Source organism: Antechinus flavipes, chromosome 2 (genome assembly GCF_016432865.1).
Source record: "Antechinus flavipes isolate AdamAnt ecotype Samford, QLD, Australia chromosome 2, AdamAnt_v2, whole genome shotgun sequence".
NCBI classification, from domain to species: Eukaryota; Metazoa; Chordata; class Mammalia; order Dasyuromorphia; family Dasyuridae; genus Antechinus; species Antechinus flavipes.
In genome coordinates, this window is record NC_067399.1 from 582,797,065 (window position 1) to 582,815,011 (window position 17,947).

Sequence of the window (17,947 nt, forward strand, 5' to 3'; positions counted from 1 at the left end):
CTTTGATTGGATATATGAAGGTTATATGGACTCCACCGTTCCTGATCATGATAAGCTCTAACTTGTATAAATGTTACTATCAGTGAGACGATTTTTAAAAAAATTACTATAGCTTTTTATTTACAGATATATGCATGGGTAATTTTTCAGCAATGACAATTGCAAAACCTTTTGTTCCAATTTTTCTCCTCCTTTCCCTTCCTCTCTCCCCTAAATAGCAGGTTGACCAATACATGTTAAATAAGTATAAGTTAAACACAATATATGTATCATGAGTGAGACGATTTTCTTGACAGCCAAAGCAAAAGCAATTGTCCTGATATTCCAAGATCTTATTGAATGGCTTATAAATAAGACCAGGAAAGAGCGACCCAAACCAGGAAATCCGTGGCTGCGAGATCCTTAAAGAAAACCCCTGCGCGCAAGGATCATTTGGGTTAACTGACGGTGACGCAGACCCTTCCTCCTGCGTTAGCCAAATCTCCCTCGGGATTTGCTGCCTTAAAGAGGAGAGGGAAGCGGGGGGTTCCTCTTTATCCGCGGCCGGAAGCACTGGGCACGCTCTCTGGAGCCGGGGGTGTTCGGTTCACTCGGTCCGCCCCCATCCCCCTTCAGATTGCCCCGAGGCAACCCCGGGCGTTGCTCCTTCCCGTGCACGCTGCAGCGGGCCTCAGAAGAGGCAGCGGGCACCCGGAGACGAAATGTCGGGAGAGGCAGTCCAGAGCCTGGGAAAAGGTGAGTCCCGTGGGGGCTGCTCAGGGCCCGCGGGCTGGGTCCAGGGGAGCCGCAGCTCCGCTTGGGCCCGATCATCGGGGTTCCCGCGGAGTTATCCCGGGCGGGCTTGGCTGTTGCCCTCTCCCTTGCGAGGTGACGCCAGAAGCCTCGCCGCTCTGGGATCGCTTTTCTGGACCCCGAGCGGGGGGCGCCGGAGGTGGGCTAGGGGTGCGGACTCGCGGTGGCCGGCGCTCACTAATGCTAGGGCTCTTTGCAGGCAGCGTTCAGCCTGGCCCCGTCCCGCTGGGAGTCGTCCGGTTGTACAGCATGAGATTCTGCCCCTTTGCGCAGAGAACCCGGCTCATCCTGAAGGCCAAAGGCATCAAGTGAGCATGGTCGGGCCCGGGGTCTGGGGGTGGCCGGGGCCAGAAGCCCCGCTTTTCTGAACCCTTGGATAATTGCAGGTTCGGTGGCTGTTTGGGGCCTGCAGGCCTTCCTGCTCTAAAAGAAGCACTGGCGCTTATTGAAAGTCTGCAAGTCAATCAACTGATAATCTTTTAATTAGATGAATTATGATTGCATAAATTCCTCCCTTCTATGTTATAAACTCCTTGAAGGCATAATTTAAATCTTATTATTTGTCCTCAGATCCCCTTTGTATGTTTCCTAACGTTTTGCATTCAATCTGTGCTTAATCAGTTTTCTCTAATACATACCTAGTTTTTTTCTTAACAAATGTTTTCACAACAAACTATTAAGTCATTTGAAAAAGTTATTTAAAAATTATTTTTTCTCTATACCCAGGGGATTAAATCTTTATTTGAATAAAGTTATTTATTCAAAAGATATTTATTAAGCCCATATTATATGCCAGTTACCGTGTTAGTTGCCTGAGCCTTTAAGGGAGTGACAGGATAAGAGTTTAGGAGTATCAGTTTGGCACCTGTGTGGAATATGGATTGGAAAAGGAAAAGATCAAATACAAGGAGACATATTAAGAAATGTGCAGTAGTTTAGATTAGAGGTGATGCTCTTTGAACTGTGACAAATGGAGAGAAGGGTTTGGAGGTATGTTAAATACAGGGGTAAAATTGACAAAATTTAGAACTGTTTGTTGTGAAAGGTAAACAGAGGAACAATCAAGAATAACCCTATGGTTGCAAATCTAGGAGACTGGAAGGATGGTGATTCCTTGAAAAGAGAAATCAGAAAGAAGGGAGGATTTGAAGGAAAAGATGGTTCTGTTTTGGACAGGACATTGAAGATAAACCAATAGCCAGTTGGTGATGTGAGATAAGTGATGTATCAACATTTGTTGTTGGAATTCTTAACATATATTCTTTTCCTTATATCTTTCAAGGCATGAGGTCATCAATATTAATTTGAAAAATAAGCCTGAATGGTACTTTAAGAAACATCCCTTTGGTTTGGTACCAGTTCTGGAGACCAGTAAGGGTCAGCTGATATATGAATCTTCCATCACTTGTGAATATGTAGATGAAGTTTATCCAGGAAAGAAGCTGTTTCCAGAAGACCCATATGAGAAAGCTTTACAAAAGATGATTTTGGAGTCGTTTTCTAAGGTACTTAAAACAATCTTTATTCTTTCTATATTTACTTTTTTCATTTTTGAGCCACATTTTCATTTAAGATTACCTGTCACTTGCCTTCCCTGCCATTGGTTGGGGAGAAGAAGGAATATATTGAATATTATGCTAAATAGTAGCTAGAATGGAAATTGGTTTCATTTTGGTATTTAAAATTGTTATTGTTATTAGAGGAATATTGTTATTAAAGGAAAGAAATTATCAATTGATATATGTTTGCTCTTTGCTGATAGCAGCCTCAGGTTATGTTTTTATTGCTCATCATTTGGAAGTTACCTTTGGGACAGTCCATCTTATAACAACAGCAACAACAATAATAATGCATTTACATGGCACTGAAAAGGTTTACAAAAACCTTTACTAATATTATTTTATCCTCACAACAATCTTGGATAATGAGTACTATCATTGCTCCCACTTTATAGATTAGGAAACTGAGGCAAAAGATTAAGTTATTTGCAGGGGCAGCTAGGTGGTACAGTGGATAGATCACCAGCCCTGAAGGCAGGAGGACCTGAGTTTAAATCTGCTTTCAGACATGGAACACTTCCTGGCTGTATTACCCTGAGTAAATCACTTAAACCCCAATTGCCTCAGCAAAAAAAAAAAAAAAAAAAAAAAAAAAAGATTAAGTCATTTGCCCAGGGATCACACAGCTAGCAAGTGTGTAAGACTGGATTTGAATAGAGCTTTCTGACCCCAGATCCAGTGCTGCTCCATCCTCTGTTCCTCCTAGTCGTAGCATGGTTTTATTTTGAGGCTAGGATAGTGAATTGACAAAGTTGGAGTGTTGCTACCATTAAGAATTTATGGGTGCAGGAGGGATTTTAAGGGGGAAAGAACATAAGGATGGGAAGGGGCTACTGAGATTGTCCTTTATTAGAAGGAGGGAAAAATGGAGAGCATTCTTTATAGGAGGTTAAAAAAAATTTATAGGAGATAAGAGGATAAAACTTTGAGGCTTGTGAGAGAGCTCTTGGAGAGAAAAGGAGAAAAAGTAGTAAGGTAATTAACTGCTTGGTTTGACTAGCAAAGAAAACTAGCTGGGTCTCTGGATCCTTCATAATCAGTTCTGTACCACCCTTTTGAAGGCTCCCTCCTACTGAAAACAAGCTTGTATCTCCTGGGAGCCTAGGCGTGCATCCAACGTATTGGAAAGCTTGTAGTGCTTAGGAGTGGCTCTCAATCTCTTCTCCGTGGTCACAGCAAAGAGATGGGCTCTTACTGCTTCCAAGGGGCAAAAGGGCACATCTTGCCTAGGCTGCACATGGCCTTAATGGCGATCCATCTGTGGTACAGGACCCACCCCCACTAAGATTGGAGCTCATTGCCAGACAGGGGGCCCACCAAGTGATCCCATGTTTTGGCCACAACAGATCCTGAAGACTGTCTCTTCATGCTTCTCGGGGTGGGGTAGAGGGCTGTCCTTTCTGTTAGTGGAGAGATTCAGTACTCAAGGATTACTCAGACTGACAATTAAGATTCACATAGCACCTGTGATGTGCCAGGCACTGTGCTAAGTGCTTTTCAGTTATAATCCCATTCAATCTTCACAATAGCTCTTGGAGATAGATGCTATTAGTGTCTCCATTTTACAGATGAGAAAACTTGAGTCAAACAGGTTAAGTTATTTGCTCAAAGTCACACAGCTAATGTGAGTGTCTGAAGTTGAATTTGAACTTTGGTCTTCCTGACTTCAAGCCCTGACGCCATCCACTGAGCCATCCAGCTGCCCAATTATAAGTGAACAAATAAATAAATAATGGCTTTTAAAAATACTTTTTTTTTTCAATTCTAATTTTTATTTTTTTTAGTATAATTTTTTTTATAGCTTTTTATTTACAAGTTATATGCATGGGTAATTTTACAGCATTGACAATTGACTTTTTGTTCCAATTTTTCCCCTCCTTCCTCCTACCCCCTCCCCTAGATGGCAGGATGACCAGTAAATGTTAAATATATTAAAGTATAAATTAAATACAAAATACATATACATGTCCAAACCATTATTTTGCTGTATAAAAAGAATTGGACTCTGAAATATTGTACAATTAGTCTGTGTAGGAAATCCAAAATGACGGCAGGCAAAAATAGAGGGATTGGGAATTCAATGTAATGGTTCTTAGTAATCTCCCAGAGTTCTTTCGCTGGGCGTAGCTGGTTCAGTTCATCACTGCTCCATTGGAACTGATTTGGTTCATCTCATTGCTGAAGATGGCCAGGTCCATCAAGAATTGATCACCATATAATATTGTTGTTGAAGTATATAATGATCTCCTGGCCCTGCTCATTTCACTCTGCATCAGTTCATAGTAAGTCTCTCCAAGCCTCTCTGTATTCATCCTGCTGGTCATTTCTTACAGAACAATAATATTCCATAATATTCATATACCACAATTTATTCAGCCATTCTCCAACTGATGGGCATCTACTCAGTTTCCACTTTTTGGCTACTACAAAAAGGGCTGCCACAAACATTTGTGCACATACAGGTCCCTTTCCATTCTTTAAGATCTCTTTGGGATATAAGCCCAGTAGTAACACATCAAAAAGTATGCACAGTTTGATAACTTTTTAAAAATACTTAAGTAAGAAGACCCCACTATGGTTTTAGATGAAGAAGGAAAATATAGTTATTCTTAAACTAATATGTTAAAAATTTGTTTTCTATCTAGATACCATCTTTGTCTAAGGATGCTCTTATAGCAGTACGAAATGGGGAAGACTGTACCAATCAGAAAGCAGAACTCCGTAAGGAATTCAGCAAACTGGAGGAGGTAAAGAATGTTCATTGCTTACGTGTAAGCTGGGGGAAAATAAAACACTAGAAAAATGTTCATTGCCTTCTCCTTGTAACTTACAACATGGTAGAGGAAGCACATTAGTCACCTCAGCCCCTCCTGCATATTTCTGCACAAGACTTACTGTAGCCTGTCAGACCTTTATTAAGTCCAGAAATTCTCCTGCTTCCATCTTTCTGAACTGATGTATTGTCAGCATCTGGGCTGATAAATCCATGCTTAGTCCTGAAAATCCTGGATAGGAATGGCCTTGTTATTTTTTCTTACCAGTAAGTTAGAATAGTTTGCTAATGAGATCAGTAACCTGCAGAAATATGGAGTCTGGCATTTCTTACTTCAGTATGAGACTATGTTTCAAGATGAGTAATAATAGACATTTATATAATGCTTTAAGTTCTGCCAAGTGTTTTCCACACATTATCTTATTTAAGCCTCACAACAGCCCTAGGAGGTCCATTTTACAGAAGATGATTCTTCACTTAATATAATTTCCTTTAACTGCTTAACTAGGGGTGTACCTAAGCTAATATTTTCTGTGTTTACTATAATATTTTTGGCTCAATTAATAACAATAGATTTTTTGTAAACAAATTATTTTCAATTTTTAAAAGTAGTATCCTACTCAGGTGATAGAGAAAATGATTGCACTGGTATTCACCTCCAGGATAGTGGTGAACCAAAGAAATAAAAGTATCCTTAAAATCTTTATTTCATAGGTTTGCTTTTTAAGTAGTTTAGCTTCAGTCTTTTTAATATGTATATCTGAGGCCATGTTTGATAGGGAGAACATAATTGTCAGTCTCTGCTACAGTTCTTCTACCCTTGACGCTTCTTACTAAAGAACTCATTGTCTCTTAATTTTTCAAAACTTGGTTGTCTTTCACTCCTCATCGGCTTATGCCGTGCATGTATGAAAGTTATCTGCACTTCATATAATGAATGCAGCTTTTGAACTCTGATTTGAGTCATCTCCTGTGAAACATTTGAAAATTTTACACCTAGGAACTCTTTGCTTATCCTGCTGTATGGTCCAATGATTAACCTTTGGTTTTGTGATTGCTTTGGGACTTTCTCCTTTGAGTAGGTATTTATCTCTTAAGTAACAAAGCTTTTTTCTTCACTAGTTAGCATAATTAACATTTAAAGTGTTTCCCACTCTTCCTAATTAGTTCATTCCAGTTAGAACTAGTTATTTAGTTTGAAAACAGAATTTCCTAGACTCTTCAATCCCTTAGGAAGGAAAAGCTGGCTTTGAAATAGTTACACTTTGAAGGGGAAACAAGAGAGTAGCTGTAAAAGTTGGGGAAACAATTCACTGAAGCAGAATCTTTTTCTTCTTTCTTGAATTCCACTTTCAAAACTCTTCACAGTAGAAAGAGTGGTGATTGTGAAGTCAGGAAATCTGGGTTCGAATCCTGCGTCTAATGCTTGCTCTAATACTTGGGCATACCACTGAACCTCCCTGGACCTCATTTTCCTAGTCTGTAAAATGAAGGCGCTAGACTAGAAGGCTTCTGAGGTTCTTCCCAGGTCCAGATGGGTTTGGTTACTGTCTTTGTGCAGAGAATTTAACAGGACTCTCTGTCCAGCCCCAGTTTTCCCTTGATCTTCAGGCCCTCATCACCACTTCTGCTGGACAGCTCACACTCCACGGGTCCCCAAACAGAACTCCTCTTCCCCTCCCCTTTCAAGCTTTCCTGTTCGAGGCACTGTGTTCTAGTTCCCCACCAGGGGGAGCCTTTCCCAGGTTCTCCGTTCTAATCTCCACTCCCTATTCCCATCCCCAATACTCAGTGCCTTACCGAATCTTGTCATTTCTACCTCTTCAGCATCTCTTTCCCCTCCTCCAGCCATGCTCGTAGAGCTGCCACAGGGCTTTCCTTAAAGGAAGGTCTGACCTTGCTACTCAGTGGATTCCAGGGGCTTCCTATTGCTTCTCAAATAAAATGTTCAGTTTTTAAAGTCCTTCCCAACCTGTCTGCAACTTCCCTTCCAGCCTTAGAGCAGCTGTTCTGTCTCTAGGCTTTGAGCCAGCCAAGCTGACCTTTCCCCTGTGCCTCAGGGCTCATTCCCATCTGACTTTCTTTGGTCACCCCCACCTCACTCCTCACCTTCACCTGAAGAAGCAGCTCAGACACAGAGCCCTCATCTCTGCGAAGCCTTTCCTGACAGCCCCCAATGGCACGTTCTCCTGTCATGACCTTAAATTCCTTTATTTCTTGTGTGACATGTGTACTGTCTCACTGCCTGTTAGAGTGAAGCTCATTTGAGAGTAAGGCTCGTTGTCATTATTTGTCTTTGTGTCCCTATCATAGTCCCTGGCTCATAATGGAGGCTTTAAAGTGCTTCTTAATGGATCGATTGGTAGGTCTAGGGGCTTTTGATAAGATAGGTTTTTGTTTATTGCGCAGAAAAAGAGCAGCTAAAATCAGCCAATATTATTACGATGTACAAAGCACAGTGCTGCTATAACTTACTACCCTTCTTCTTGGGCAATCATTGAATGCATCTGAGTCTCAGTTTCCTTAACTGTAAAATGAAGCTGTTGGACTCTGTGATCTCAAAGAATAGGATCCTTTTCTCTTTTAAATCTGTGGTTCTGTGCCCTTTGCTCCTCATCTCTCACATCCACAAGGGGGAGCCTTTAACTAACGTACCTGCTTTTCTTTCCCAATGCCCTGTATCTCTAAAGGGGCCCTTTACCCCACTATGTGCCCAGAAAGATGGACGAAGTGACTCGGGTGCCCTCCCTTTGTGGTTTACTTCCTTCCAGATCCACCTGCTTCATTCCAGTTACCTTGTTACCTTTAACCACAGGTGATGGCTTCACTGGGGGCCTAGGGAAGCAAAACGCTTGACTGGATTGTTTGACAATAGGAGTGTTTTGACTTCCAGCGCTTGCCTCATTCTTCAGATCCTTTGTGGTTGAATCAAAAGTTGTACTAATCCTTTCAAACCTGTAAGATTTAACCAGCCTGGGATTAAGAAATGGAACCTCACTACCACTAAAGACCAAAAGTAAAGAGAGTTTTCCAATTCTAAATGAGCTCCCTAGTGTCTAGTTGGACATTCCTCCCGCCCGACCCCAGCCCAAACTGCCCTTCCTTGTTTTACCAGCCTGCTTCTTTGAGAATACCTGGTGTCTTGAAGGAGCAGATAACTAAATAATATAACAATAATAACTTATTTCTTTAACTAGGTTTTCCAAACATTTTCCTCAAAACTTTGTGAAGTATGTAGTCTACCTCTCCTGGGAAGCCTTATCTTAACCTATTCCCGATTCTATTTAGTGACATAACATTATGTAGCACATTGTTTTGTAACTTTCCAAAGTAGTTATTATGCAAACAGTAAATGATAGCTATCTGTATCTTAATTCTATTAAGCAGTTAGCTCCCCAAAGACAGATATCATAGCTGAAATTTATAATCCTTTCTTCCCATTCCCCTTTACTCTGTTCTGTTTGTGTAACATATTTAATAATGGGATGGAAGTGCATTTCACTTGATTCAAATTATTCCATTGAGTAAGATACAAAGACAGAAAGGGGGGAGAAAAGAAAAAGAAAAACAATTGTTTATAGCCCTGGATTGCGTGTGGGATGGATGGAAAATAGTAATCTGCTGCTTCCTAAATTAGTCCAACTTCCCTTCTCTTATAATGTGAGGCTCTTTTCATCTAAACTCTCTTCTTATATCTGTAGACAGTTTGTCCTGCTTCAGCTAGTAGGGCAGACTCAAGGGAGGCAATTGTTGGTCTTACCAGCATTTTCATTTGTTTTGTTAGTTCTCTTCACTTTGGCTTCTTTGCTTTTCTTTCTTCATTGTGAAGCAGGAAGAAGTAGTTATGTAGTGGGGGATCCTATCTAAAATAATCACACCTAGATGGGTATGAAGAAGCCCTTCTTTTATCTGATCAATTTTATTGCCGATTTTATTTTTTTTCTATGGGAGTAGAAGTTTATATTCCTACTTCTTTTCAGTAAGGCCCTTAGCTAGCTATAATGAAAGGAAAATCCACATTCAGTAATTTCTTTCGCAACCATTTTAAATTCATATATTTTTATATTTTCTAATATACAACTTTAAAAATAGTAAAAAAGTACTTTATGTATTATATAGCAAATATGCATAGATAAGAGTGACTGTAGGATTTTATGTTACAGGTTTTAGAAATTAATATTTTTGTTTTACTTCAGTTGATTATTGTATATACATATATGTGTATTATATGTGGATGCATATATCTCATACACACATGTACATGTATATATCATATACAGGATTCTATATATGTGATACTAACAAATAAATTGGAGGTAACATCAGAATGAAGTTGATTGGAATCAACTGGGAAAGGCTTTTTCCAGAAGGTGACATTTCAGTTGAGTTTTTAAGGAAGCTAGGAGGTGGAGGAAGTACAACATTATAGGCAGGGGGTCAACCAGTGAAAACACATAGAATCAGGATTTAGAATGTCATGTGTGAGGAACACCAAGAAAACTAGTGTCCCTAATCATAGCATATATGGAGAGGAAAAAGGTGTGAAAAGACTGGAAAGGTATGTAAAACTAAGATTTTACATTTAATAATGGTCTAGATTGGGAAGAGACTTGAGGTAGGATGGTGGCAGTTGGGGAGAGAAGATATATATGTATGAATGTATATATATGTACGTATGTATGTATATGTGTGTGTGTATGTGTGTGTGTGTGTGTGTGTATAAAAGAGAAAGATTGTGATGGAAAAAAGTAAAACTTTAGTAACAATATGGATTTATGAGATAATTGCAAGTAAAGAAGTATGATGTAATGATGAAGAAGTATGATGTAATGATGATTTACAGGATGGTGGTGTCCTTGATAGGAATAGGAAAGTTTTAAGAGGAAAGATACTAAGTTCTATTTTTGGATATCTTGAGTTTGATATTTCTCTGGGACCTACAGTTTAGGTTGTCCACTAAGTTTTTACTGACCTGAGCTTAAAATCTAGGAGAGAGATTAGCTCTGGGTAAACAAATCTAGGTATCATCAGTTTAAAGATGCCTTTTGAACCCATGGGAGCCAATGAGATCACCAATGGAGAGTGTACAGAAAAAAAAATCTTTTTTTTTTCACAAATGCTTGTGGGGAGACACACTTAGTGGATATGACCCATTGAAGATCTTGGAAGGGAGACTGAGAAGAAAATAGCAACAGGTCAGAGGAGAGTCAGGAGAGAAAAGTGTTATGAAAACCCGGAGAGGAAAGAATATCATGTTGAAGAGGATTTTTAGCAGTGGAAAAGCTAAAAAGAAGTTAAGAAAGGAGAGGATTGAAAAAAGATCATTAGACTTGATAGTTTAAAGAGATCATTACTAACTCTGGATAGAGCAGTTTGTCCAGTTGAATGATGGGGTCAAAAGCCAGATAGTGAGAGGAGAGGAAGAGGAGGCACTTATTGTAAATGACTTTCTCTAGGAGTTTAACCATGAAAGGAAGGGGAGATATCTTAATTTGGACTCTTAACAAGTAGGACCTAGGTCAGATTATTTAAAATTCTGGATGTCCATCTTTTACATGATTTTTGAATAGATAGATGATTTATGGTGCCTTTGTACTAAAGGACATTTAACCTGATTTATTTATCATTCATTTATTCATTCAACAAGTAGAGCAAGTCGAGCAATTTGTGTTTTTAATAGGAAAAATTTGGATCAAAAATCATAGTTATAGAATCACAGGTTTAGAGCTGAAGGAATCTTAGTGATCATCAAATTGACCCCCCCCCCCCCTCATTTTGCAGATGAGGAAATAGATTGTAATTCAGTGACTTGTTTAGGTTTCCATAGCTAGTTAGTATCTGAAGCAGGATATGAGCCCATAGAATCCTGAATCCAATTTCATTTGTCCACTATGACATACTATTAGTTAGCTCCATAGCATAATTATCCATTGTTAATTAACCTAAGACTGAGTAGTTGTCCACAAGCTAATCTGAGAGTCTTATACCTTGGTATTGTTCAAATGTAGGTTCTGTCCATTGACTTTTTGAAGATCATTGCAACTAGCATATCTAACCAGTGACTAAGTCTGATAATTTCTCTTAGTGAGTTGGAATTTTCTGACCCATTACTTTTAACTGTCAATATTGCTGGTTTAGCAGAATTCTGAAATATTGGACTTCAATATATTAATATTGTTTGTGTAATGATATAGTAATTTATTTATTTTATAGATAAATAAATATTTTAAGACATAAAATGACTTACATAATGAGTTAGGGAGGGACTAAGTGAGGGATAGGGACTAAGGTCTCCTAATTGCAAAAAATCTAGTATCTTTTTTCCATTATACCAAGTTATCTTTCATTTTATAAAATACATTTTCATTTTACCAATGATTTTCTCAGAGGATTCTTTTTATAAATAGCAAGTTCTGGTAGTGCTTTTAAATGCGAATTGTTTTATAGTCAATTTGGGAGAAATATAATAAACATGGAATATAGTAGATTAGAGTCTTTAAGAGCTATGTGCAAAACTCATCCCTTCCTTCCCTCACTCCTCTCCATCTGCCAACAGTGTATTAAGCCACGTGTGGCTGCTTTTGGTCGTACAACCAGTTCTAAATCTACCTAACTTTACTGTAATCTAGCCCATATCGTTCCATCTTGTCTGCAGGAACAGCATGAAAGAGTGTGTGTGTGTGTGTGTGTGTACAATAAATTTTTAAAAATTTATTAATTTTCAACATTTACTTTTATTAGATTTTGATTTCCATTTTTCTCCTCCCTCCCTAAGAAGGTATCAAATTGATATAGGTTATACATCTATAATAATATTATCATATTTCTACTTCATTATGATGTGTTCTTGTACTTTTTCCTTTCTCTTTCCACTTTATAAATTAAAGAGAAAGTAAAAGAGAGTTCATTTGACAATTGTGATCTATAAATAAAAATGGTCTATTTTGTCCATCACTTTGTTCTCATTGCCTGGCCTGGTTTTTACTCTTCCTTTCCTTTTAATTCCTACTTTGATACTCTCTCCTCGATCCTTCCACCATCATTAAATACTCTTCATCTTATGTACTTATATTATGTAATAATGATTTATTTTTCTTTTTCCTCCTTCCCTAGGGTAATCTTTTGTCTCCCATTTTGTCTTTTTCTGAGATCATAAAAATAGAATAAAACAATAGATTTTATCTGTCAGTAGATTGTCATATTGATCTTTCTCTGTGACCCTTAAAGTTATTAAGGTGAAGAGAATGCATTTATTTCTTATCTGCTCACTACCCTACCATTACCATATAAACAATTCATCTCCATATATTCTCTTTAATTTAAACATAAAGGCATACTTTCTTTTTTTCTTTTGGCTCCTACATTTTCATTTCACAATATCTACTCAATTCTGACTATTTCATAAGAAATGTTTAGAAATCCTGTTTCCTTAATGGTTCATTCCTTCCACCCACTCCCCCATACGATTATACTTCCATTTTTTATATTTTTTAAGCCCTTATCTTTTGCATTTTGGAATGTTGTATTCTAAACTTCCTTTTTTTAATAGGAACAGGTGTGATCCTTACTTGAACTTTTAACTTTTTGATTGCTTACAATATTTTTTCTTTTACCTATTCTAGATTTTGGGGGCAATTTTCTTGTCAATTTTTATTTTGAAATTCCTTTTAAATACAGTACAAATGTACAAATATATTATATTTTTCCTTGCCCCTCTAGTTCTCAAAGTTCTGGAAAGTTTTCATTTATGTCTTGAGATATGGTAGTTGAGCTATTTTTTTTTTTTGTTTATGCTTTTTAAATAGATCAATAATTTTAAAATCTTTTCTCCTCAACCTATTTTCCAGGTTTTTGTTATTCTGTTTTTAACATTTTCTTCTGTTTTCAATCTTTTGGTTTTGTTTTAATATTTCTTTTTGTCTCATACAATTGTTTTCTCTTTGACCCTGTTCTAATTTTCATTGCATTCAGTTTTGGAGTGAACTTTTTTCCTACTGTTTGCCATTATTTCCTCCTTACTCTTCTATTTTTATCTTTTGTTTCATTTCTTCTAGGTATACTTGTAGTTTTTGTGGCCAGATTCTCTCCACTTGTTGTGGGGTTACTCTGTTTACCTTCTGTACAATTCTTAGTCCAAGGTATTTCCTTGTAGTATTTGGTGTTTTCCTTAGTTTGTTGTCAGCAGCTTCTAGGTTGGGGGCTGTGCTTGTTGCATTGCTGGGGTACACTGCTGCTGCACCCCGGAATGATATGGGCAGACTCTCTGAGCCTGAGTATGTTCAGGGCTCCTTATTCCAGAGACCCTGTGCTGGGGACTCCAGGGCTGCCCCCTGACTTAGGCTCTGCCACAGGCCTTTTCCCCTGCTCTTGAGGGCTCTGGGTTCCTTTCATGGGGCTTTCACAGTCTCTCTGCACTGGTCTTTTCCCCAGCCCTTCTTTCTGTGGCCTGTGACCCCCTGCTGGGCTTGGGGCTGTGCTATACCTCTCCACACTCTGGGCACACGAAGCTGGAGCTTATTTCTATGTTCCCATAAGATGCTAGAGGCCCTGTGCAGCCTTGGACCCTGTGGGATTAGTCCCCAGGTGGTTCCCCTTAGTTCTTTAAAAACTGGTCCATTTTTATGCTTTGCTGCATGGTCAGGAGTAGAGAGTATAGGTTGTAATTTATAGGTCACATTTATGGAAATCAGACTATTCTTGTGGTTAAGTGTAGCTTGGTGATAATAGCCAAATCAAATTAAGTCTTAACCTCGTTCTTACCTTCCTAAAACTCTGGATATTATTCACTGATTTAAACTATCCCCTCAGTGTGACACTTGCTTATCAAGAGTTTGTTTCGATTCAGTTCATTTAAATGGCTGAGTTTAGGTGAGAGACAGAGAAAACAGGAACAAACACTTGCATGTAAGCACATGTAACTGAAAGCAGCATGGGAGTACTGGTCCAAGCAATGCTTCAGATGTGTAAGAGGTACCATAATAAGTATATAAACAATAACTTAACTTTTATTCTGTCCAATTTTTCAGATCCTTTGCCGGCAGAAGACAACTTTCCTGGGTGGAAACTCTGTGTCTATGATTGATTACCTCATCTGGCCATGGTTCGAACGGTTGGAATCGTATGAGATAGCTGAGTAAGATCTCTAACTACTTTTTTGTGGTAGACTTCCTGATAAACATAACATAATTATTATTGGAATAGTATATTATTTACTTTTTAGGTTTTTGTAGATCATAATAGAAAGCCAATTTTCTGTAGTTTTTGAAAAAACTATAACAACTTTGAGAGCAAAATGCAGCATAATTTCAAAACTTTTTATTTACCATAAAATGCTGTGAATACAAATGATGATTCATTACTCTTTCATCTAGCCCCTCCAGTTTCTTCAATTATTTATTCATATACACATAAGAATCAATTTTTAGAACAAGATACTGTTGTATGAAATTTAAGTGAATTGTCCTGCCACTTATCAAGCTATATCCAGATTGTTTCACTCCCTTGAATGTGTTCTAATTGACCTATGTATCCAGTTATCTTTTGATGGTTCTCCAGGTCTAAAGTTTTTAAATATAATATTAACTTGGTCCTCCTTGGTAGTATGAAAGTCATAGCACGCTTTGGCAGCCACCTGTTTTTTTATTCTTCTTGTCTAGTCTCATGGAACCTACTTGCTAAAATATAGGCTACTGTACAATTTATTCAAATATCACAATTTCAGGGCTCTTTAGTGTGCAAGAAATATTTAACTAGCAAGAAGAGTAGTTAGTTGGAAGTGAACACCCTCACAGCAGTAGTCAGACAACTTAGTTTATTTATTTAGGCAGGTGAATAACTGAAAAAAAAAAGTCATTTGATTCCTTCCAAAAGCAGCCATGGCAACTTGCAATTCCAATGATGAAAAATCTTCTTTTATATCTGTGAGGCTCAGGAAGTTTAGGGATACTTCTGCAGTGTAACAACTTTTCCTTAACTGTTCTTTGACATGGAATATTAGCCAGCTTTTGATGCCCCTCAGTTTTAGTGGCCTTTGAAGTAGAAGGATTAGATGTAATGTCTATGTGGTTTTAATACCTGTTTCTTAAATTTCTTTCTTTTTTTTTTTTTAAAGTGTCTCATATCCTTCGAAGTTAAAGCTAGATTCTTCTGTAGAGGTGAATTGGAAGAAAAACAAAACTGCAAAGTGAATGCATTAGTAGATATTGATGTGTGTTTGCTTTGTTTGTTCCACTTTGTTTACTTATGCTTCTGTTTCTGTTGCACAGCTGTGTGGACCACACTCCTGCTTTAAAGCTGTGGATCGATGCCATGAAGAAGGACCCCACAGTTGAATCTCTCCTCATTGATTCGAAGACATATAAAGGCTTCTTTGATCTCTACTTTCAGAATAATCCTGACGCCTTTGACTATGGGCTGTGAGGTGGTGTTTTGGAACGCCAGCTTTAGAATCTCCTACTTCACCATTGGATATTTCCAACATATCCTCACAGTAGAATAATACTGTTTGAGCTTGTCAAAGGGCCAATAATCCTTATTTTCCAAGAAGCTCTCAATAAAGATTTTCAAATGTCCTAAATGAAAGGAAACTTTTTTTCCTCATCCACTGGTCGCTAGCTTTTTGTTGGAAACATTTACCACTTTATATGATCTTGGAAAATGCCAAGTATCGAACCCTTTAAGCAGAGAAAACTTGAAACTTCTCTCGATATGTATGACTGATTTCTCCCCATCATATTTGTGCTAATCTTGTATTTGAGGTTGAGAACCTTGGTGTGGGTCATTATACACTAGACACTGATAAAGGTGCCACTGATGAAAGAAGATTAAGGAGAAGAAAGAGGAAGTACTCACTTGTAGGCTTATTGTGCAACAGATGCAACAGTGCATCTCCATGTAGGTATATGTATTGTGTTATCCTTTTAAAATAGCTTATGGACCTTGGAGGCAGTGCAGAGTTCTAATGATGAGAAAAAGCCCAAGTAAAAATGACGTGTTACTTTATGTTGCTGAACAAAACAAGTCCATATTTCATTCGTGTTGTCAGGGACCAGGATATCTGCATCAAAATATGCTTTAACAGACTTTCTGACTGAAAATATAAATATGATGCATATTCCAAATGCGGTCCTAGGCAAAGGTCACTCAGATGAACTTATTAACCTTTGATAAAATAAATAAGGCCTTCTTCAGCAGGATTCTGTGTGGAAAATTTAATGAAATTTGTACAATCTAATTTTCTCACCTATACCAATATTAAACATTGACCACCTTTAAGATCTTCCTTATGACAAAATTTAAGATTACTTGGATAATGGTTTTCATCCTTCCAGTATACAAGCCCTTCATTGACTTTATTCTTTTCATCCATCTCCTCCCAGCATCACAAACTGGATCCTTTAAATTTGCTTTTTCATGGTAAGTGAGGGTTACTCACTGAAACTTAAACTCACTTGCCAGGAAAAGCCTGTGCATATATAAAATCCATCCAGAAAACTATGAGGCTCCTGAGATAACAATGGTTAAATGAATGAATGGATGAAAAAGTATTTATTAAATGCTTACTATGTGCCAAGCATTGTGCTAAGAGTTGGGCATACAAATACAAAAGTGGCCATTGTCCTTATTCTCTAGGAGAATTCTACCCGGAACTATAAACAGAAAGATATTTTGGTTTGGAAAATTACAGGAATTTGAGGGGAAATAGATTGATACAGCCTTTCTAGTAGCATTGATGGGGTATTTGATTATGGGAGCATGGTGGAGGATATAGGAGAGGCAGCTGGCAAAAATATAGATTCCATAAATCTATTCCATATAGCTACTGTGGGCTATATGAGGTATTCCACTAATTAAGAAAACAGAAGTAGTTGTGAACTACTAAAGATTTGGGGACACTACAAAGATTCCATTAAGGGAGAAAAGGAGTTATTGGGAAATAACTTCCTGAACCAAATGGAGAATGTTCATCACCAATTAGGATCTAAAGCCAAGGAACAGCAAAAATTCTGTGAATTAGATGGACTATGCAGATTTAAGAAAAGGTGTAAATTATAATCTGCACTTTGCATTTTTGAGGCTTAATCACAAGACAAGTCTAGAAATTATAGGTTTCTGAGAAAGACAGCTGTCACTAGAGGAAAGTGGTGAACCCTTGGTGCTTTCTTCTTGAAGGATGGGTTTGAAGGAACTCAAAGCCCATTAGAAACGACTATGTGGGCTTGAGTTTGGGTTCTTTCTGCTTTTCAGTTGATAGAATGGTTCTCTGGAAGGTCTAGATTCTCCTTGACAAAGACCCTCACAATGCATAGTACAAAGCAAACATTAATTACACTGGCTTTAAAGCATCATATCAACAACATTCAAGTGAGTAGAGGAAAAGGGGCAGCTGGTCCCAAGGACTAGAGTGCTTGAGTGACATCCTCTTCAGGTGTGGGCACTCTAGCCAACACTGCATAGCTTTTGGCTTTGATAGATTTGGGCAGTATGACTCAGGACTTAAAATACTGAGCTTGAGGTCATGCTCAGTCCAGACATGATGTGCCACATCCTTCCTAGAAGACAGGAACTAAGACATCAAAATGAGTTCTGGCCATGTTCCAGTCACATCTTGTCCGAACCTCTGTAAAGGCTGTTTTCTCTTTCTAAAAGGCCCTTTTGGTTTTTTTGTCCCACTATATGTCAATTCAAATAATAGTGACAGAAATACACTCTGCTTCTCCAAGGTGAGTCACATCACCCCAAAATGTTCACTCACTCTGCCTCCTTTCATCACTGCATTTTGAAGTAAACTGACCACATAAACTTTCAAATTGCTTTATGATTA

The 17,947-nt window shown here is 38.1% G+C and overlaps 1 protein-coding gene across 1 annotated transcript; it reads left to right on the forward strand.

The window, feature by feature from the left end:
* The first annotated feature begins 238 nt into the window (after positions 1-238).
* LOC127551555 (glutathione S-transferase omega-1-like) lies at positions 239-15,710 on the forward strand. The gene is made up of 6 exons (XM_051981359.1): positions 239-735; positions 992-1,100; positions 2,075-2,297; positions 4,997-5,098; positions 14,151-14,257; positions 15,390-15,710. Exons 1-6 carry the CDS (start codon positions 702-704, stop codon positions 15,541-15,543), a joined length of 729 nt encoding a protein of 242 aa, XP_051837319.1. The 5' UTR covers positions 239-701; the 3' UTR covers positions 15,544-15,710.
* Positions 15,711-17,947: the final 2,237 nt, after the last annotated feature.